Genomic DNA, 17,072 nt, shown 5'->3' on the forward strand with positions numbered 1-17,072 from the left:
TAATATATATAACTTTATATTTGAGGTATATTTTGTTAACGAATCTTTAAAGTGCTTTTTTTTTACTTTTAGTCTGCATCAAAAATTATTTACATCCGGTAATCAAAAAAACGTATAATATTTTATATAACATACAGAATGTATATATAAAAACAAATATATTAAAAAAAATATTTTTTTTTGCTATTATTTTAAAAACGGCTATACAGTGTCATTTTTCCATCTTTTTAAAAGGGATATACCGTATAAAGTCCCCGATACTTGATCTCGAAGTTTTAAATGGGCCATATAGAAGGAAAATTATTTTTGGTGAGCTACAAACATTGGAACGGTCGTGGCAGAAATCAGTAAAAATTGCACGGGGCGCCCTATTTGGTCACCCCCATTTAACCTATACATACTTTTTTAAAAAGTTTTAACTTGTACCCACTTTTTAAGTAATTTCAGGCCTCTTTCTCCTCCTCCTTCTCCTCTTCATTCTTCTTCTTCTTCGGGTGACATTATTCTTTCATCTAGATGATATTATTATTCATATTATTATTCTTCACATAAAGCGAAACTCTTTGATTCAGAAAACTTGGTTTAGTTGATGATTTGTCAGGGAAGCCACTATGGCAAAGTTTTGATGAACCCACCGATACCTTCCTTCCTGGTATGAGGATGGGCGACAGAAAGTTCAAGTTGACTGCTTGAAATATTACCCAAAAGGACCCAAGCACTGAAGTGCATCCTATAGGAGCTGAAGTTGAGCAAATACTAAACAAACTTCAGCTCCTAAAATATTGAAGTTCAGCAGATACTAAACAAACTTCAGCTCCTAGAATACTGAAATTCAGCAATTACAAAATAAAAACTTCAACCAAAATTATTGAAGTTCAGCAATTATTGAACTGAAGTGCATCCTCTAGGAGCTGAAGTTCAGCAAATACTAAACAAACTTCAGCTCCTAAAATGCTGAAGTTCAGCAGATGCTAAACAAACTTTAGCTCCTAGAATGCTGAAGTTCAGCAATTACAAAACAAAAATTTCAGCCAAAATTGCTGAAGTTCAGCAATTATTGAACTGAAGTGTATCCTCTAGGAGCTGAAGTTCAGCAAATACTAAACAAACGTCAGCTCTTAAAATGTTGAAGTTCAGCAGATACTAAACAAACTTCAGCTCCTAGAATGCTGAAGTTCAGCAATTACAAAACAAAAATTTCAGCCAAAATTGCTGAAGTTCAGCAATTATTGAACTGAAGTTTTTTATTGTACTATGAACTGAAGTTTGCGTGATTGCCTTTGCAAGTCAAGTCAAACTTCAGGCAAAAATATCTGAAATTTTATTTTGATAAGGCTACACTTCAGGCAAAACATTCTGAAGTTCAAACTTCAGACATAAATTTTTGCTACTTCAGGCCCGTATGCCTGAAGTTACCCGAAAAGTGGGTATGCTTGCAATATTTTTTGTAAAGCGGGTATAGATTAAAATGTGACCCAAAAACTAAAGTGAAGAAATTCACTATAGAAAAGGGTGCAGGGGATCTAGGGAAGGAGGTAGATACTACGGCTATGGAGCATGTGGTTGAAGGGGAAGAAAGAAAAGAAGTTGTGCAAAATGAGGCTTTTGATGGCCTTTCTTTTAGTTGGACTGAGGATGAGGAAGATGATGGGGGTGAAAAAGAAGAAGAAGTTATGAACAATCATGAGGAGCATGATGCTCAAAACATAGCCAATGAAGAAGAAAAGAGAGAATGAGAGAGCATCTGGAGATGAGAAGGAGAGTGATACAGATGATAAAATAAGCGAACAGGTTAATGATTTTGCAGAAAAAGAAAATCACGGTGAAGAAGATGAGGATTCTGAAAGTGAGGGTGAGGATCAAGAAAGGGTAAGTGAGGGTGAAGGAGGTGATGAAGAGAGTGAGGAATAATATGGGAATATGAGTGAGGAATCTGAAGGATCCATGACAATTGGAAACACTGTCATAGCCCCTTCAGAAGAAACTGGTGAAGAGATAAGGGCTCAAGAACCTGGGTCTCTGTTAACTCCTTTCACTGAAGATGAAGAAATTAGCAGTGATGAAGATGATGTGCCACTATCTTAGGTAGGGAAGAAATCCAGAAAGACCCTTGTAAAAGCTACAAAGTCAGCAGTCTTCACAAGAAAAGGAGTGGCTCCTCCTTCCAGAACTCCACTCACAAGGGGTAAAAGAAAGGTTATTGATGCACAAATCATTAAGGAGTCTAGAAATGCAAAGAATCCAAAGAAGAAGGTCTCAATTGTGTAACTTATTGTTGAGGTGGATGGAGAATATGAGTCTGACTCTGCCTTGCCAGCTAAGTCTGATGCACCAAAAAGAAAGGGTGTTAAAGTCACCAAACCTACTACCTCTTCTGCAAGGGCCAGTATGAGTAAGACAAGAAAGAATGTGCCAGTTGCAATTGATCGACTCACAGAGTTTCAGAACAAAAAAGTGCTAAATGGGAAGATTCTTCCAAACACTGATGAGAAGGGGATGGCTCAACTGGTTGAAAAACTTGAGCTACAGGGGTGGAAGCACATATTTTTCAAAGCTTTCCCCTCGGTATGTGTTCCTATTATGGTGGAGTTCTATGAAAATTTCAAATTTGATGAGAAGGTAGTCAAGAGTAAGGTATGGGCTTTGAAATGGAGTTCGATGTTGAGGAGCTGGGGATGCTTCTAAATATTTCTTCCTTGGGATTTGACAATTACTTGAAGAAGAAATGGCCAGCCATAGACAATGATGTTGACACTGCATTGTGGTCACCAGGAAGTTCTCCCAAAAGTTTGAACCAAATGCTCCCCAAAAAGTGTACAAGAATGATATGACTCCCTTCCACAAATTACTACTTCATTTTGTCAATTCCTGCATTCTTCAGAGGTCTGAGAGAAGGCATGAAGCTACTCTGCTGAACATGGTTGTGATGGAGCTTCTTGACACTAGTAAACCTATCAATCTTCCTAGCCTGGTGATTCAACACATGGCAAGAGCTGCAGATACTTCCAAACCCAAGCATGTTATGCCATATGGTTTCATGTTGACTGAGTTGTTTGACAAGCTCAATATTGCCTTACCTGAGCTTAAGTTTGGAAACCACAATGACGTTTTGGATGTTGTTACCCTCAAGCAGTGTGGGTATGAGTAGATCAAGGCTAGAGGACCCACATGATCTGTTATTCTACTTTGGAGCAGTAGGGCTGCCGAGAATGCCAAGCCTCGTGAAAACAATAATCAGCTAAGAAAGGAAACAAAGCAACTCATAGAAGAGCTCAGAAGAGATAGTGAGTCTCATGCCCAACAGATTGCCACCCTTGTGAAAGCTTTGACCCCCTATGCTTCTCACCCATGAACATGTTCCTTCCCAGTGTCCTTAGTTCTTTTGCATTTCCAGTGATGCCTTATCTTTTGTTCTTTTGTGTCTTAGTCTAAGTAGTTTGCAGTATGCTTAGTTTATTTTGTTCTAATGATGAAGATAAGGCCCTGGGCTTCTTTTGGCACTACTTAATATCTCTTATTGCTCTGCTTTACTGCTTTGTACTATATTGGATCATCAGCCTAGTCTATTTGCCTTTTCTTAAGCTTGTGTTGTAGCATGTTTGGCCTTGAATCTTACATTATATGTGCTTAATGTTTAAAAGTTTTTTGTGTGTTTTTGATGATGCCAAAAGGGGGAAGATAAGGTTGAAAGGTTGTGGGTTGTGAACATACATGTCTTTTAATAGTACTTGTCACTTGTTGTGATTATCTGATTCTTTCATGTGATTACCTGGTTCTGTTATGTATAAAGTTTGTCATCATCAAAAAGGGGGAATTTGTTGAGTATTGATATTTTGATGAATAACAAAATATGACTAAATATTCAAAGAACCAAGTCCTCAAAGTAGCTGCTTAACATTTCTAAAGAACCAAATCCTCAGGTGATTTTTGCACATTTTGAGTCGGGTGATTTTTCACATAAAAATCGTCGTGTTCATTTTATTGCTTATTTACTTTACGCTTAAGGAACACAGTAAAGAACCAAGTTCTTTAGTAATCCATATGGGCACTAAAACTAATACAAAATCGTTTGAAATCTAATTTATATCAGTTCAATTTTTCGATCCTGTTTTCTGTTATATTATCTTAATTTTTAGAACTCATTCTAAATATTATTGACCTTTTCGAGTGGAACTATTGACAATTCTAAATACTTTCACGACTAAACATAAAATTAGACAAACAATTAAGATTTTATTAAGATCATTTTTTTAATTTTAAAATTGTAAATGGGCATGATATACAAATAGCACGATTTTATTGAACCTTATTAATTGAAAACGGCAGAATAGTTCGGGACCCCCTGAACTTGGTAACTTTTGTTTGGCTTCCCCTTAAACTTCACATGCTCTTTAATACCCCTTTAAACTTGGCGATTTCATAGCCTCGACCCCTTGGACGCTGGTAATCCATCGGAGTGTAACGTACGCACTGCCACATGGATTTGTTTTGTGCATATGGAATTTTTTAATAATAAAATATATATATTTATCTTTTTAAGTTCACCAACTATTTAAATTATTTTTTTCGTGCCAAAATCTGTAAAATAAAATAAAATAAAATTAAAAAAAATATTATTTTGACTATAATTGTTTTTCGGCTAAAGATAATGATATTTTATTCATATTACTTTTAAATATTTGGTAGGAAAAGAAGTAATATACAGTTAGAACAATATATTATCATTACATCTAAAACAATATAATAAAAATACGTTGTTGGAACTTTATATATTGGCTAAATCAATATTTTAGTTTAAAATAGTAAAATTTCGACCAAATATTTGTGAGTTTATCTCAGAAAAAAAATGCATAGCTTAAATAAATAGTCATTGCATGAAAATAAAAATAGAAATACACAATATTTTTTCTCTTTGTAGAAAATACACCATTTGAACTTCATTACTTTGGCTAAATCTTCTTTATTTGGCCAAGAATAATGGAGTTTCAACTAACTTTTATAGATTTGGATTGAAAAAAAAATAAGAAATACATAGTTGAAACATATATTCATTGTATCTAAAAAAAAAGTACAATTGGGATAAAATATGCAATGTATATTAAGAAGAAACAACGAGAAATACTATTGGAACAAATAATCATTATATTTGATTATGTGGCAATTAATATTTATAAAACGAAAAAGGGCCAAAACTGCCCCTGAAGTATCGAAATTGGTACAAAAATGCCCTCCGTCCACCTATTTGAATAAATATTCCCCTACCGCTATTTTTTTGGCTCAACATTACCCTTATTACTAACAAAAAATTTTAGAAAAAAAATATTTAATTAATATCCACGTGTCACCGTTCCATTGGCCTAACTTAAACTTCAACTAAAATATAACTAAACTCACCCTTAATCCGTCTGAATATCGACCCGCTCCGATTTTAAAACATAACTATCTCTCTCTCTCTCTCTCTCTCTCTCTCTCTCTCTCTCTCTCCGCCTTGTTGCTACTTGGGCGGAATTCACTGGCGGATTTTATGTTAGATTAATGGGACGGTGACATGTGGATATTAATTAATTATTTTTTTTATGAATTATCTGTTAGTAATAAGGGTAATGTTGAGCCAAAAAAATAACGGTAGGGGCATTTTTATTCAAATAGGTGGACAGAGGGCAATTTTGTACCAATTTCAATACTTCAGGGATAGTTCTGACCCTTTTTTGATTTATAAAATATCCCACTTGGAGGCTGATTTTTTTATTTTTCTTCCCTTTCACGCGCCTAGAAGAAAGTGTATTCAGGCTCTTTTTCACACCAGCATCTAGGGGGTCAAGACTATCAAATTTTCAAGTTCAGAGAGGTATTAAAGATCACATGAAATTTAAAAGGAAACTAAATAAATATTATCAAGTTTAAGGGGTCCGAATATTTCTACCTTGAAAACACATGAAAAGTTTCATCCGAGCTTACTTTTTTGACCTTACAATTCAAACCTTACCAGCTTGCAATTAGCTTTACGTACTTGTCCAATTTTCATTAACTAAATTTCCTTCACATCTAATCACCATATGTTATTGGGTGGACGGTAGGGGTGTTTATCGGGTGAATCATGCGAATATTTATGTTTAACGGTTTAGTTTATCAATTATTAGTTTATAAATATAATAATTCGTTAGTCAACCAATAAGATATCGGGCGGATTGATAACAGATTAGCAATTATCTGGCGATTTATAAGCTAAATCAAATAGTCAATAATAAGGAATTAGAGATAAAGAAAAAATTTAAGATATGTCACCTTCGAATTGCATTCAATTACCATAATGAACATTTATCTTGAAACTTATATATAATTAAACATTTTGTCCTCACCTCTAAACAAAAAGAAGAAATAGGAAACAGAACATAATCTGAATAACATAGGCATCAAAAGAAACAAGGAAGGCATATGAAGTCATATTAAAATTTCTGACACAAATCTTTTTAAGATATCAGCTTGGATTCTACTATACAAACAAATGATCGTAGAAACTCACTTCCTCAGAGGAATAACTTTAAAATTTAAGCAGTTTTAGCTCATTCCACATAGATCAATTTAGATGATAATTTTTGGGATTGGAGTTTCTTTTTTGTCTCTTTTCTCAAAAATCTTTTACTGTGTGTCACCCTTATTAGTCTCTTCTTAAATTCTTATGGATAAGAATATATGACAGTACTTTATATACATAGATATAAAAGTATAAATATAAAAAAAATTAATGAATTAACGGTTTATCCAATAAAAAAATTAAGTAATTCATTTTCAAATCGTTAAATTATTAATTATAAAATCTCAATCCATTTACCAACTATTACCTTGATAACCTGATATCAATAAGTTAATTTTACGGTTCAAATAGCGATTACAGTTCAAATTTGAACACCCGGTGGACAGTGGCGACATGTCAAGAGATATTTTTGGCATCCGGGTCCAACTCGAACTTGATAAATAGCGATGACTGTCACGGCGAACTTTCCACGGACAAGTCTTGGAGTCATTAACGTGTCCAACTTGTACAAAAAAGAAGACTTTTCTTGGTGGTAATGGGACGTGTATCTTGATTTTTTTCTATACATTGACATTTCAAAAAAATTCTATAAAACCAGCGTGCAACAGTAGGTTCATTCAAATCCAGTATTTCTATGAGGGTTAGCAAAATTTTTACAAATATTAAATTTGAACCATAATTTTAGCCAAAAACTTTGAAGGTAGAACTCATTAATTTAAAATCATGATTACCTATATGGTATCATTGATGATGGTGTAAGAAATATGACGCCGTACCATATTGGTAAACACCTAAAAAGACAATCCAGTGCACTAAAACTCCCAATAGCAGATTTTCACTCATTTATGTCAACATAACTCCTCTTCTATATGAACATATATAACCCTCTTGAATTTTTGTTCCCTCTATACTCTTCCATTGTTTCCAAACGAATTGGATGACCATGGCTTTAATCTCTTCTATTATACAAAATGCCAAGTCGCGCGTATCTATTTCTTCCACTAACGTTTCTAGTTATTTCCAGAAAAGAATATGTCTAACACCTAGAGTTGGAGTGATCAGACCCATGTCTGTCTCAACTGTAAATACCAAAGCTGATGATAGAAAAGAAGCTATTGTAATAGTTGGTGCTGGAATTGCTGGCCTTGCTTCTGCTGTTTCACTTCAGAGGTTTATTAACTTCACAAACTTGATTTGCATCCAAATGATTATTCTTTTTTGTTTTAATGTATTTTAATGATTGTGTGAGTTGTTATTTTTTAGGTTTGGTATTAGAAGCGTGGTGCTTGAGCAGGCTGAGTCGTTGAGAACTGAAGGAAGCTCAATAACACTTTCTAAAAATGGATGGAAAGCACTTGATGCTATTGGAATTGGTGATGAAATTAGGAGTCAGTTTCTTGAAATTCAAGGGTATGTTCCTACAACTGTTCTGTTTTAGCCAAAACAATTGCTAATTTATTTGGTTATATATATCGAGCATTGGCTGATAGCTGGCTGTGACAGATGTAAGTGTAACACTAATTGCTTCAACTCGAACTCTATATATAGGTGCAAAAATAGGAGTCGAACACCTAACTTAAAATCCAAAACCCGTCTCTTATATCAGAGACTTAGGGGCTCAACACAACAGTTATGCTCCAATTAAATAGAACTATACTGATATTTCAATCTTGATAGAAATGTAGTTGACAGTGGAGTTCTGTTCGATGTAAAGTATAAAGCTTAATTATTGGAATATGCAATGCTACTCACTGTGACTAGCACACAACTTTGTATCTCTTAATTAATTAACCAGTATTAAACATGAAAAGATTGATGTTATCTGCTTTTGCAGGATAGTAATAAAATCAGATGATGGAAAGGAGTTGAACGCCTTCGGGTTTAAAGACGAGGACAAAAGGTAATAGTGATGATCTTTTTCCGATTTATGTGTTTTTCAATGGTAATTTACCAGGCAATTCTTACTCTTCTTCAACTGATCCCATGAAAATGGAACAGTCAAGAACTCCGGGTAGTGGAGAGGAGAGTCTTACTTGAAACACTAGCTAGTAAGCTACCACCAGATGCTATTTCTTTTTCCTCAAAGTTGGCCAAGATTGAAACAAGTGAAAATGGCAGTAATAACTTATTGCAACTTGAAGATGGAAATCGGTTATCTGCTGAGGTAAATCTGCATGCTATTATTGCATAGACATTTTCCTAACTACCAAATAGACTTATTTATCTAGCCTGGCCCTGCAACTTCATCCCCTCCTGTGCACGTGAAAATTCTTCTTCTTTTTTTGTAATGAGTGGCACAGTGAAACTTAAACTCAGGATTTCTGTCTGCTCGACTTGTGTGATTATGTCATCTGAAAGCTTTAAACTATTAGATGGCACACTTTTATTTACTTAAATTATATCTTTAACATTCGCTACAGGTAGTGATAGCTTGTGATGGCGTCTGGTCACCAACGGCTAGGTGGATGGGATTTCGAGAGCCTAAGTATGCAGGGCATATTGCATTCCGAGGCCTAGGATATTTCCCTGAAGGACAGCCATATGAACCAAAAGTAAACTACACCTATGGAAGAGGATTACGTGCTGGATATGTTCCTGCTTCTAAAACCAAGGTCTATTGGTTTGTCATGTGCAACAGCTCATCTCCAGGTATATACTCCATAAAATCTACTATCGGTTCTAGTTCTTCATCTCTGCATTAATCTTAAGGTACTTCTTTTTGGATCACATTTATGTTAACCGGCTAAAATGTTATAATCAGATTGTTGTAAATAGGGGAATTATGGTAGCCTAATTGGTTGGTTACCTGAACTTCAACCTTGTTGGTCGGGGGGCTCAATAACATTAATGGCGGAATACATAGACAGACTCCTAAACTTGCCAATATTTTTCGTATAAACACCTCAATTGAGGCTATGACCTATTGGTCACCGGACGTCTGTGCAAAATGTGCCTATTAGAGTGACAATCAATTGAAAAGGTCAGACGTGTGAGTTTAAATTTCAGCACTCATTATTCCACCAGTGCCCCAAAAGAATCAGGAGTAAATATGCCTCATGTGCATATGATAGACTTCCAACTTTTGTTCTATTTAGTGTGGGGTTGTTATTCCATGTTATTGACAGCAAATGTTTCCCATGTGATACCAGTTGTTAATCAAAATAGAGTTAAACCAGATTGACAAGTTGGCCAGCACTTTTCTGTTAGCACCCTTCCAACTTTTGAATCTCTTTTGCAGGCCCAAGGATCACAGATCCATCTATTTTGAGACAGCAAGCTAAAGAGCTGGTTAGAGATTGGCCGGTCGCGGACATGTTAACCCTGATTAATTGTACAGCAGACGATACATTAACAAGAAATCCCCTTTATGACCGATGGCTTTGGCCCTTAATAAGTCCTCCACCTTCTATTGGAAGAACTGTGCTCGTGGGAGATGCATGGCATCCAATGACACCAAACATGGGTCAAGGTGCTTGTTGTGCATTGGAGGATTCGATAGTTTTGACAGAAAAGCTAGCAGAAGCAATGAAGTCTAAACATATTTCTGTGGAGGATGCATTCAAAACATATGGAAGTGAAAGATGGCGTCGTGTCTTTCCATTAACAGTAATGGCAAATCGCGTGGGAGCATTGCTGCAGTCTGAGAATAAACTGATATGTTCTGTTAGAAATAACATCATTGTGCCTAAGCTGATTAAGCCCAGAACATTGACGAGACATGCCAATTATGAATTTGAGCAAACTAAAAGAGACAGGCATTAGCTTTTGAGGGAGGAATACTTAGCAATAGCTTGCCAATAGCAGTAGGCAGAGTGTATTGAAGTAAAATCCAGTTTTGTAATTCATTCTTCATATCAGGAAACTTGCTATTAGCTATACTTATGCTTCTGTATCAGAAATCAGAATATGCTTCAGCATTACAAAAAGGGGAAACCATTCACTATAACACTTTCTTTTATAGCTACACTTTGGGACAATAGTTAATTTTTTCCAAAACACCAGCGGGATATCACCTCTATATATATATATATTGTATACAGTTCACTAATCTAACATAAGCACCACGATCGATGTTGTCTATTCTAGATGAGCAACGGAACTTCATTCTTGTCATCCTTCAGCTTCGTTATTTTCTTGACCTATGGACTTATCAGTTGGATCGATTTCCTCTGATTCCAGCTTTGATGTGAAACTGCTCTTTGAACTGCCTCCATTGATTTCAGTTTGTGTTACAGAAGTGTTGACTCTGGCAACAATTGAATCAGCTTTATTCACCATAGTAACTGCTGTGCAGGATAGAAATATGTCTTAACAGCAAATTGATAGTCATAAGCGATTTTTCCTCATTCAGAATAATGGTAGCGTAGATAAAACATTAACATTTTAAGGTCCAACAAAAATGGGTAAAAATGGGGATAACTCAACTAGAAGTACACAATACAAAGCAAAGAACAGTAGAGGAAAAAGTCAATTGTGTTGCCTCAGAACCAAAACACAAAAACCAAACAGCAAATATTTGGGAATTGTCTAATGTACCTCAGAGCTAGAGACCACCATTATATAACGGCAGAATGATCTAGACAGAGGGACTCTGACCAGCATCATAACCTTGTATGTCGACAGAAAGTTATTCTGGAAAATTTTCGAACAGTTTCTGTCTTAACAGTTCAATGGCAATTCTCTTAACTAAACAATGTATGGATATGATGATTGTTGATCTGTTGCACAGCTTGTTCTCTATTTCTATATGTATGATCATTTCGAGTGAATTCCATGATCATTTACCGACTATACAAAAATTACGAGCAGCCAATATTGCCTATTGATGAAATACTCATGTTAACACATTACACATTAGCAAGCTGAAAGCTGGGAATCTAGTCAAATGTTCAATGTGGGGGAAAAAACTATCCACAAATCTCCAATTTAATCTTAAATACAGACAACAGAGAACCCCCAAAAACATGAAAGTGCATCCATATGATCCAAAGTATCAACGGCTGAAAAACAAAACAACAAAAAATAAAAGAAAAGAAAAACTCGAGTCGTAATGTCTCTTCTATAGGCAAAAGATCTGATTCTCTTCAATCTCTTTTGTGAAAAGCATCATAAAGCGGCAATTATCTTTTTTCCAAATCCTGTTGATGACTGTAACTTTACTCAAAGTCAGATGTTCAAAGAGGTGCAGCATATAATTAAAAAAATCAACTCGAAAACTATCAAAAGATGCCATTTACAAATTCACAGCCAATCTCCATCTTGTTTCCACATTATTCCATGTTGCAAAAAGTACAATATCACAAAGTAAAAAAGATGAAGTATAACCAAATGGGTCGGCAAAATTCAGCTGTACATGAATAAACCAAATCTACACATCATAAAAAGAAATCTTCAAACATATTCAGCTAGCAAAAACAAGACTAAGATTTAGGGGGGGTTTAGTAAAGATTACCAGGGCTAGAGAAAACCCACAAAATGAAAGCAGAAAGCAACAGTATTAAAGGGATGAGATGAATGGAATTTTCAGCAGATCTGAGTCGACTTCTTTCTTTTTTAGCAACGTGTGATTGAGGATTGAAAATTGGCAGTTCTTCAGTTTCAGCAGATGTAATTGTTGATTTGAGATTTGGAGAAAAGAACTCGTCAGATACTCGTGTGGTACTAGATGAACGGTACATGGTTTTTCTTGTAAAGATTACAGAATTGAAAGGAATGGCAAAAAAATTGAGTCTTTGGATTTGGAAGAGAGAAAAAAAGAGTTGTTTTGACTGTTATTTACGCGGGTTCTTGGAAGTTGACAACTTGTAGCGGCAGCGTGGAAATGGACATCTCTAATAGAAAAAGGAAATAATAAGAAAATTCGAGGGGACCTATATATGTGAAATTATCACCGACGGTCCTACATAACGTACTGCGCAGAACATTCTATTTTTCAATATCTCAAAAAAGAAAGGGACAAAAACTTACTGCTAGTGCTTACATTATTTTGTAAGAGTTCAAGTTTTGTCCACAGTATAAATTTTAAAAATATATATCTTTAGGAGCTCTTAAAAATAATATTAGCTCTCTCTCTCTCTCTATATATATATATATATATATTATTATATTTTTGGGCTAGCGAATACAGTTATTTTGATCAATTGGCCAATTTTATATTTTGCCCTAGAAATTTTAATCATCAGTTTAAGTTGACTTAAAATAACAAGTAAATTTTCTGAGCAAGCTTGATGCGATAAACTTAAAAATAGAGTAATAATCTCTATAATTGATTAGATTGAGTTGATGATGTAAAATTCTTTACTCTATGAATGCATATAACTTGATTCCTATTTTCAAATACTATTTTTTTAAGTTCAAATGCTTTAGTTTTTCAACTTTAATTAAATATTTTCAAAACAATTACTAAATCAAAATACTATTTGATTCTTGAAAATTTACTTTCTTAGTGAATAAGAATAAAATTATCAAAATAATGGATCATTCCTAGGATATAAAGGTTAACCTTTTCTCCTTTTTCCTGTTGAGGAGTTACTTTTGGGTAAGGATTAGATCATATACTTTCTAGAATGCAGCAACTTTTACTATATTAAGCTGCTATTCAATAAAGTGTAAGGTAAGAACATGTTATTTGGAAAAGAGTATGTCGAGTTCTCACGTGAAAAATCAAGGTAAATTGATTAGTATAATGCATATAATTTAGATCAACAAACACATGAAAGAATCGCACTTAGACTCTAAACATAATTTTAACTTACAAATATGTTGAAAAGCTTACAAGAACTATAACTAATTAATTAATTAATCGTCATGTATTTTCAAATTGTTGATAACAATATTTGTTAGTTATTACCTGAAAGCCAACTGAAAATTGCTATTGATCTATCCCTACTATGATGGAGTGGACCAAGTGATTTACTTGTACCATTGAAATTAGATCATTAGGATGTTCATTGACCGAATCAGGCAGCATGGCAATATTGTTTAAGTTTGACCTATCTATATATACTAGTCTTATAACTTTATTTAATCTTGGTTAAGGGACTAATGAAAGATAAGACTCACCGGCCAATCAGAGGCGGATTCAGGATTTAAATTTTATGGGTTTAATTTTAAAAAATTTAACATTGAACCCATTATATTTTTAAAGTTATGGATTCAAATCTACTATTTTTGCAATTTTAATGAATTTTTACTTACAAATTTCTACTCCGCGTCGAAAGTTATGCGTTCAGTTGAATCCGTAGGTAATACATTGCATCCGCCTCTGCGGCCAATACAGGAAAAAATTGATTATTTCTACGGATCAGAGGCAATGTCAATCCCTAAACCTATCATGTAGCTCATGCAAGAAGAGAAGAACAGAAATGCAGAGAGTGAATTTTCTGTATTGGAAATGAAAATTAGTTACACTTTAAATGAGAGTACAACTCTATAAAGAAGCTTCTAACCGGCTAACCAACTATACACGTGTATATTAATTAAGTAGCCACTAATTGTATACACTCCTATTTACAGCTATAGCCCCTTTGTACATACACTCCAAGTTACTCCTAAGTATTTTATCACTCCCCCTCAAGTTTTTGGGTGCAAAGACATTCAACACACCTAGCTTGGCAATCAAATACTCATGTTGTGGCCTTCCCAGACCTTTTGTTAATGTGTCTGCTTATTGATCTCTTGATCCCACATATTGAGTCGTAATCAATCCTTCTTGAATCTTTTGTCTAATGACGTGACAATCAATTTATATATGCTTTGCTCTCTCATGGAACACTGGGTTGGCTGCAATATGTAATGCAGCTTTGCTGTCACTATACACAACAATTGGTTGCTCAACCTCTGTCCCCAATTCCTTTAATAAAGTTGTTAACCATACAACCTGAGAAACTGCACTGGCCATGCTCCTATACTCAGCTTCAGCTGAACTTTTTGAGACTATATTTTGTTTCTTGGATTTCCAAGAAATTAAGGAATCTCCATACTTGATTAAGTATCCTGACACTGATTTCCTAGTGTTAGGACATGATGCCCAGTTTGCATCACAAAAGACCTTCAGTTGGTTTGAGCTCTGGCTGCTCAATAGTATCCCCAGTCCTGGCTCCCTTTTAACATATTTCACCACTCTCATTGATGCATCCCAATGAGATCTTTTAGGCTATTGTAGGAATTGACTGGGGGTCTGAATTGAGAAGGCAATGTCATGACTGGTTATGGTTAGATACAACAATTTTTCAATAAGCCTTTGTATTCTCCTGCATCTGCAAGTAGCTGATCTTTTGATGTGCCTAACAGCTTGTCCAACTCTGGAGATGTTAGCTTCACATTGGTTTCCAAAAGAGTCCAAGCTGGTTTGGTACCACCAAGTCCTAACTCTGATATAATTTTCAGTGCATACTTCCTTTGGTTGATTAGTATGCCTTTGTTGGACATGTTGAACTCCATCCCAAGAAAGAATTTCAATTCTCCTAAGTCTTTGATTTTAAATGCTTGAAAAGGTTGCTTTAGTGGCCTCAATGAGTTGCAAATTATTTCCTCTGACCAGCATGTCATCCACATATACAAGTATCACAACAATGTTAGTGCCATACTATTTGGTGAATAGAGAAATAGCCTAGGTTGCTTTGTTGAAAGTGAGACAATCAAGACCCTCTCTTTGGTTGTAACCCTTAGCGACAAGCCTTGCCTTAAATCTTTTTACTTCACCAGTAGCTTTGAGTTTCACCTTGTATACCCATTTACAACCAATTAGTTTCTTCCTCTGAGGTAAGGGAACCAGTTCCCAGGCCTTAATGTTTTGCATGGCTTGAATTTCTACTTGCATGGCTTCAACCCATCTCCTATCCTTATAGGCTTCCTGAAAAGATTTAGGTTCTACTACAAAAGAGAACACACTCAGATGAGCTTAATGGCAAGGGGATAACATGTATAAGAAACATAGTCACTAATAGGATATAAGACATGGTTCCTAGAAGGTCTGTTACTAACATAATCTGTCAACCAAAGTGGCCCATTAGACTCACTATGTGGCCTCCTTAGAGGAATGATTATAGTGGTAGGTGCAAGAGAAAACATAGATTCCTCAGCAGCTTCAATAGGATGTGAAATTATAGGTGGAAAAGCAGACTCCTCAGCAGTCTCAACAGGATATTCAGCAGCAAGAGTAGGAGTACTAGTAGAAGTGGAAGGTGAGACATTAGTATCAGTTGAATGAATGGCTTCTGCAGAATAAGTAATTTCTGTTGTAACAGGATTAAAGATTGCATCAGTAGGCATATCTTATGTCATGCTATTAGCATCAGGCAATTCATCTGGAAAGGATTCCAAGGATGGATGTGTTGAATGATCCTTGTTAAGTTGAAATGGAAATACATTCTCTGTGAAAACCACATCTCTATTGACAAAATATGTGTGCCTTTCCAAGTCATACAACACATAACCCTTGGTGATACCAGAATATCCCATGAAGACTGCCTTTACTGCTCTGCTTGCAAACTTGTCAATTCTTGGCATAGCACTAGCATAGTAAAGACATCCCATTGTCCTCAAATGAGTTATATATGGTTTCTTCCCAAACAACAACTCATAATGTGACTTTCTAGCAAGTATTTTTTATGGCAACTTGTTGATCACATATGTTGCAGCTAGAACACAATGTCCCCAAAAAATATAGTAGAATATGGCCTTGAAATCTGATTGCCCTTGCAACCTCTAGAAGGTGTATGTGCTTTCTCTCAGCTACACCATTCTGTTAGGGTGTATAAGTGCATGTTCTTTGATAAGCTATACTCAATGACTTAAGCAAATCTTTCATCGTTGTGTATACAAACTCACCACCATTATCAGATCTAACAGTCTGTACTAGTCCATTAATATGAGTTTGTATCAGCTTCAAAAAGGATTTAAGAACAACTATCACATCACATTTTAGTTTTAAAAGGAATATCCAGGTCACACGAGAGAAGTCATCCACAATTGTGAGAAAAAATTTATTTCCATCAAATGTTGGTGTACTATAGGGTCCTCATACATCTTGATGTAACAATTGGAAAGCTTTGACATATTTGCTACTACTTAAAGGGAAAAACTGCCTTACATGTCTAAAAATGGACAAACATCACAATTTTCTACAATGGATTTACAATACTCTAACTTGTATCCAAGTAATTCTCTCATAGATCCTCCAGATGCATGTGCTAATCTTTTATGCCATAGTAGTAGATCCTCATTTGTTGCTTGTGCAGTGTGACCTTGTACTGCTAGATGCTCATTATCCCCAGTTCTAGTAGAAGCTTTATGAACTAGTAAGTAGAGTCCATCTTTTTCTCTACCAATCCCCTTCACAATCCCAGTGGAGAGGTCTTGGAACAGGCAAAATTCAGGGTAGAAAGAAACAAAAACAGTGGATATCCCTGGTTACCTTAGAAACAAATAACAAATTATACTCAAAATCATGGACATACAATACATCTTGCACTTTTCCTGCCTCTGTGAGTCTGCAACTACCAATATGTGTTACCATTGTGATATCTCCATTAGG

General features: G+C 35.2%; 2 protein-coding genes across 3 annotated transcripts; one reads left to right on the top strand and one right to left on the bottom strand.

Moving 5' to 3' along the window:
- The first annotated feature begins 7,154 nt into the window (after nucleotides 1-7,154).
- On the top strand, nucleotides 7,155-10,481 carry LOC104103833 (monooxygenase 3-like). Its single transcript, XM_009611772.4, has 6 exons — nucleotides 7,155-7,705; nucleotides 7,799-7,945; nucleotides 8,370-8,435; nucleotides 8,534-8,699; nucleotides 8,956-9,184; nucleotides 9,774-10,481. The coding sequence occupies exons 1-6, from the start codon at nucleotides 7,473-7,475 to the stop codon at nucleotides 10,295-10,297; spliced, it is 1,365 nt and encodes a 454-aa protein (XP_009610067.1). The 5' UTR covers nucleotides 7,155-7,472; the 3' UTR covers nucleotides 10,298-10,481.
- LOC104103820 (uncharacterized) lies at nucleotides 10,353-12,358 on the bottom strand. Of its 2 annotated transcripts, none has more exons than XM_009611753.4 (2): nucleotides 11,988-12,358; nucleotides 10,353-10,821 (listed from the first exon to the last, which is right to left on the bottom strand). In XM_009611753.4, exons 1-2 carry the CDS (start codon nucleotides 12,211-12,213, stop codon nucleotides 10,646-10,648), a joined length of 402 nt encoding a protein of 133 aa, XP_009610048.1. In that variant the 5' UTR covers nucleotides 12,214-12,358; the 3' UTR covers nucleotides 10,353-10,645. The 2 variants fall into 2 exon arrangements, with proteins under 2 accessions (XP_009610048.1, XP_009610055.1); XM_009611760.4 differs by having other exon boundaries at nucleotides 10,353-10,818; nucleotides 11,988-12,355.
- Between the last annotated feature and the right edge of the window lie 4,714 nt (nucleotides 12,359-17,072).

Source organism: Nicotiana tomentosiformis, chromosome 8, assembly GCF_000390325.3.
Source record: "Nicotiana tomentosiformis chromosome 8, ASM39032v3, whole genome shotgun sequence".
Taxonomy (NCBI): domain Eukaryota; kingdom Viridiplantae; phylum Streptophyta; class Magnoliopsida; order Solanales; family Solanaceae; genus Nicotiana; species Nicotiana tomentosiformis.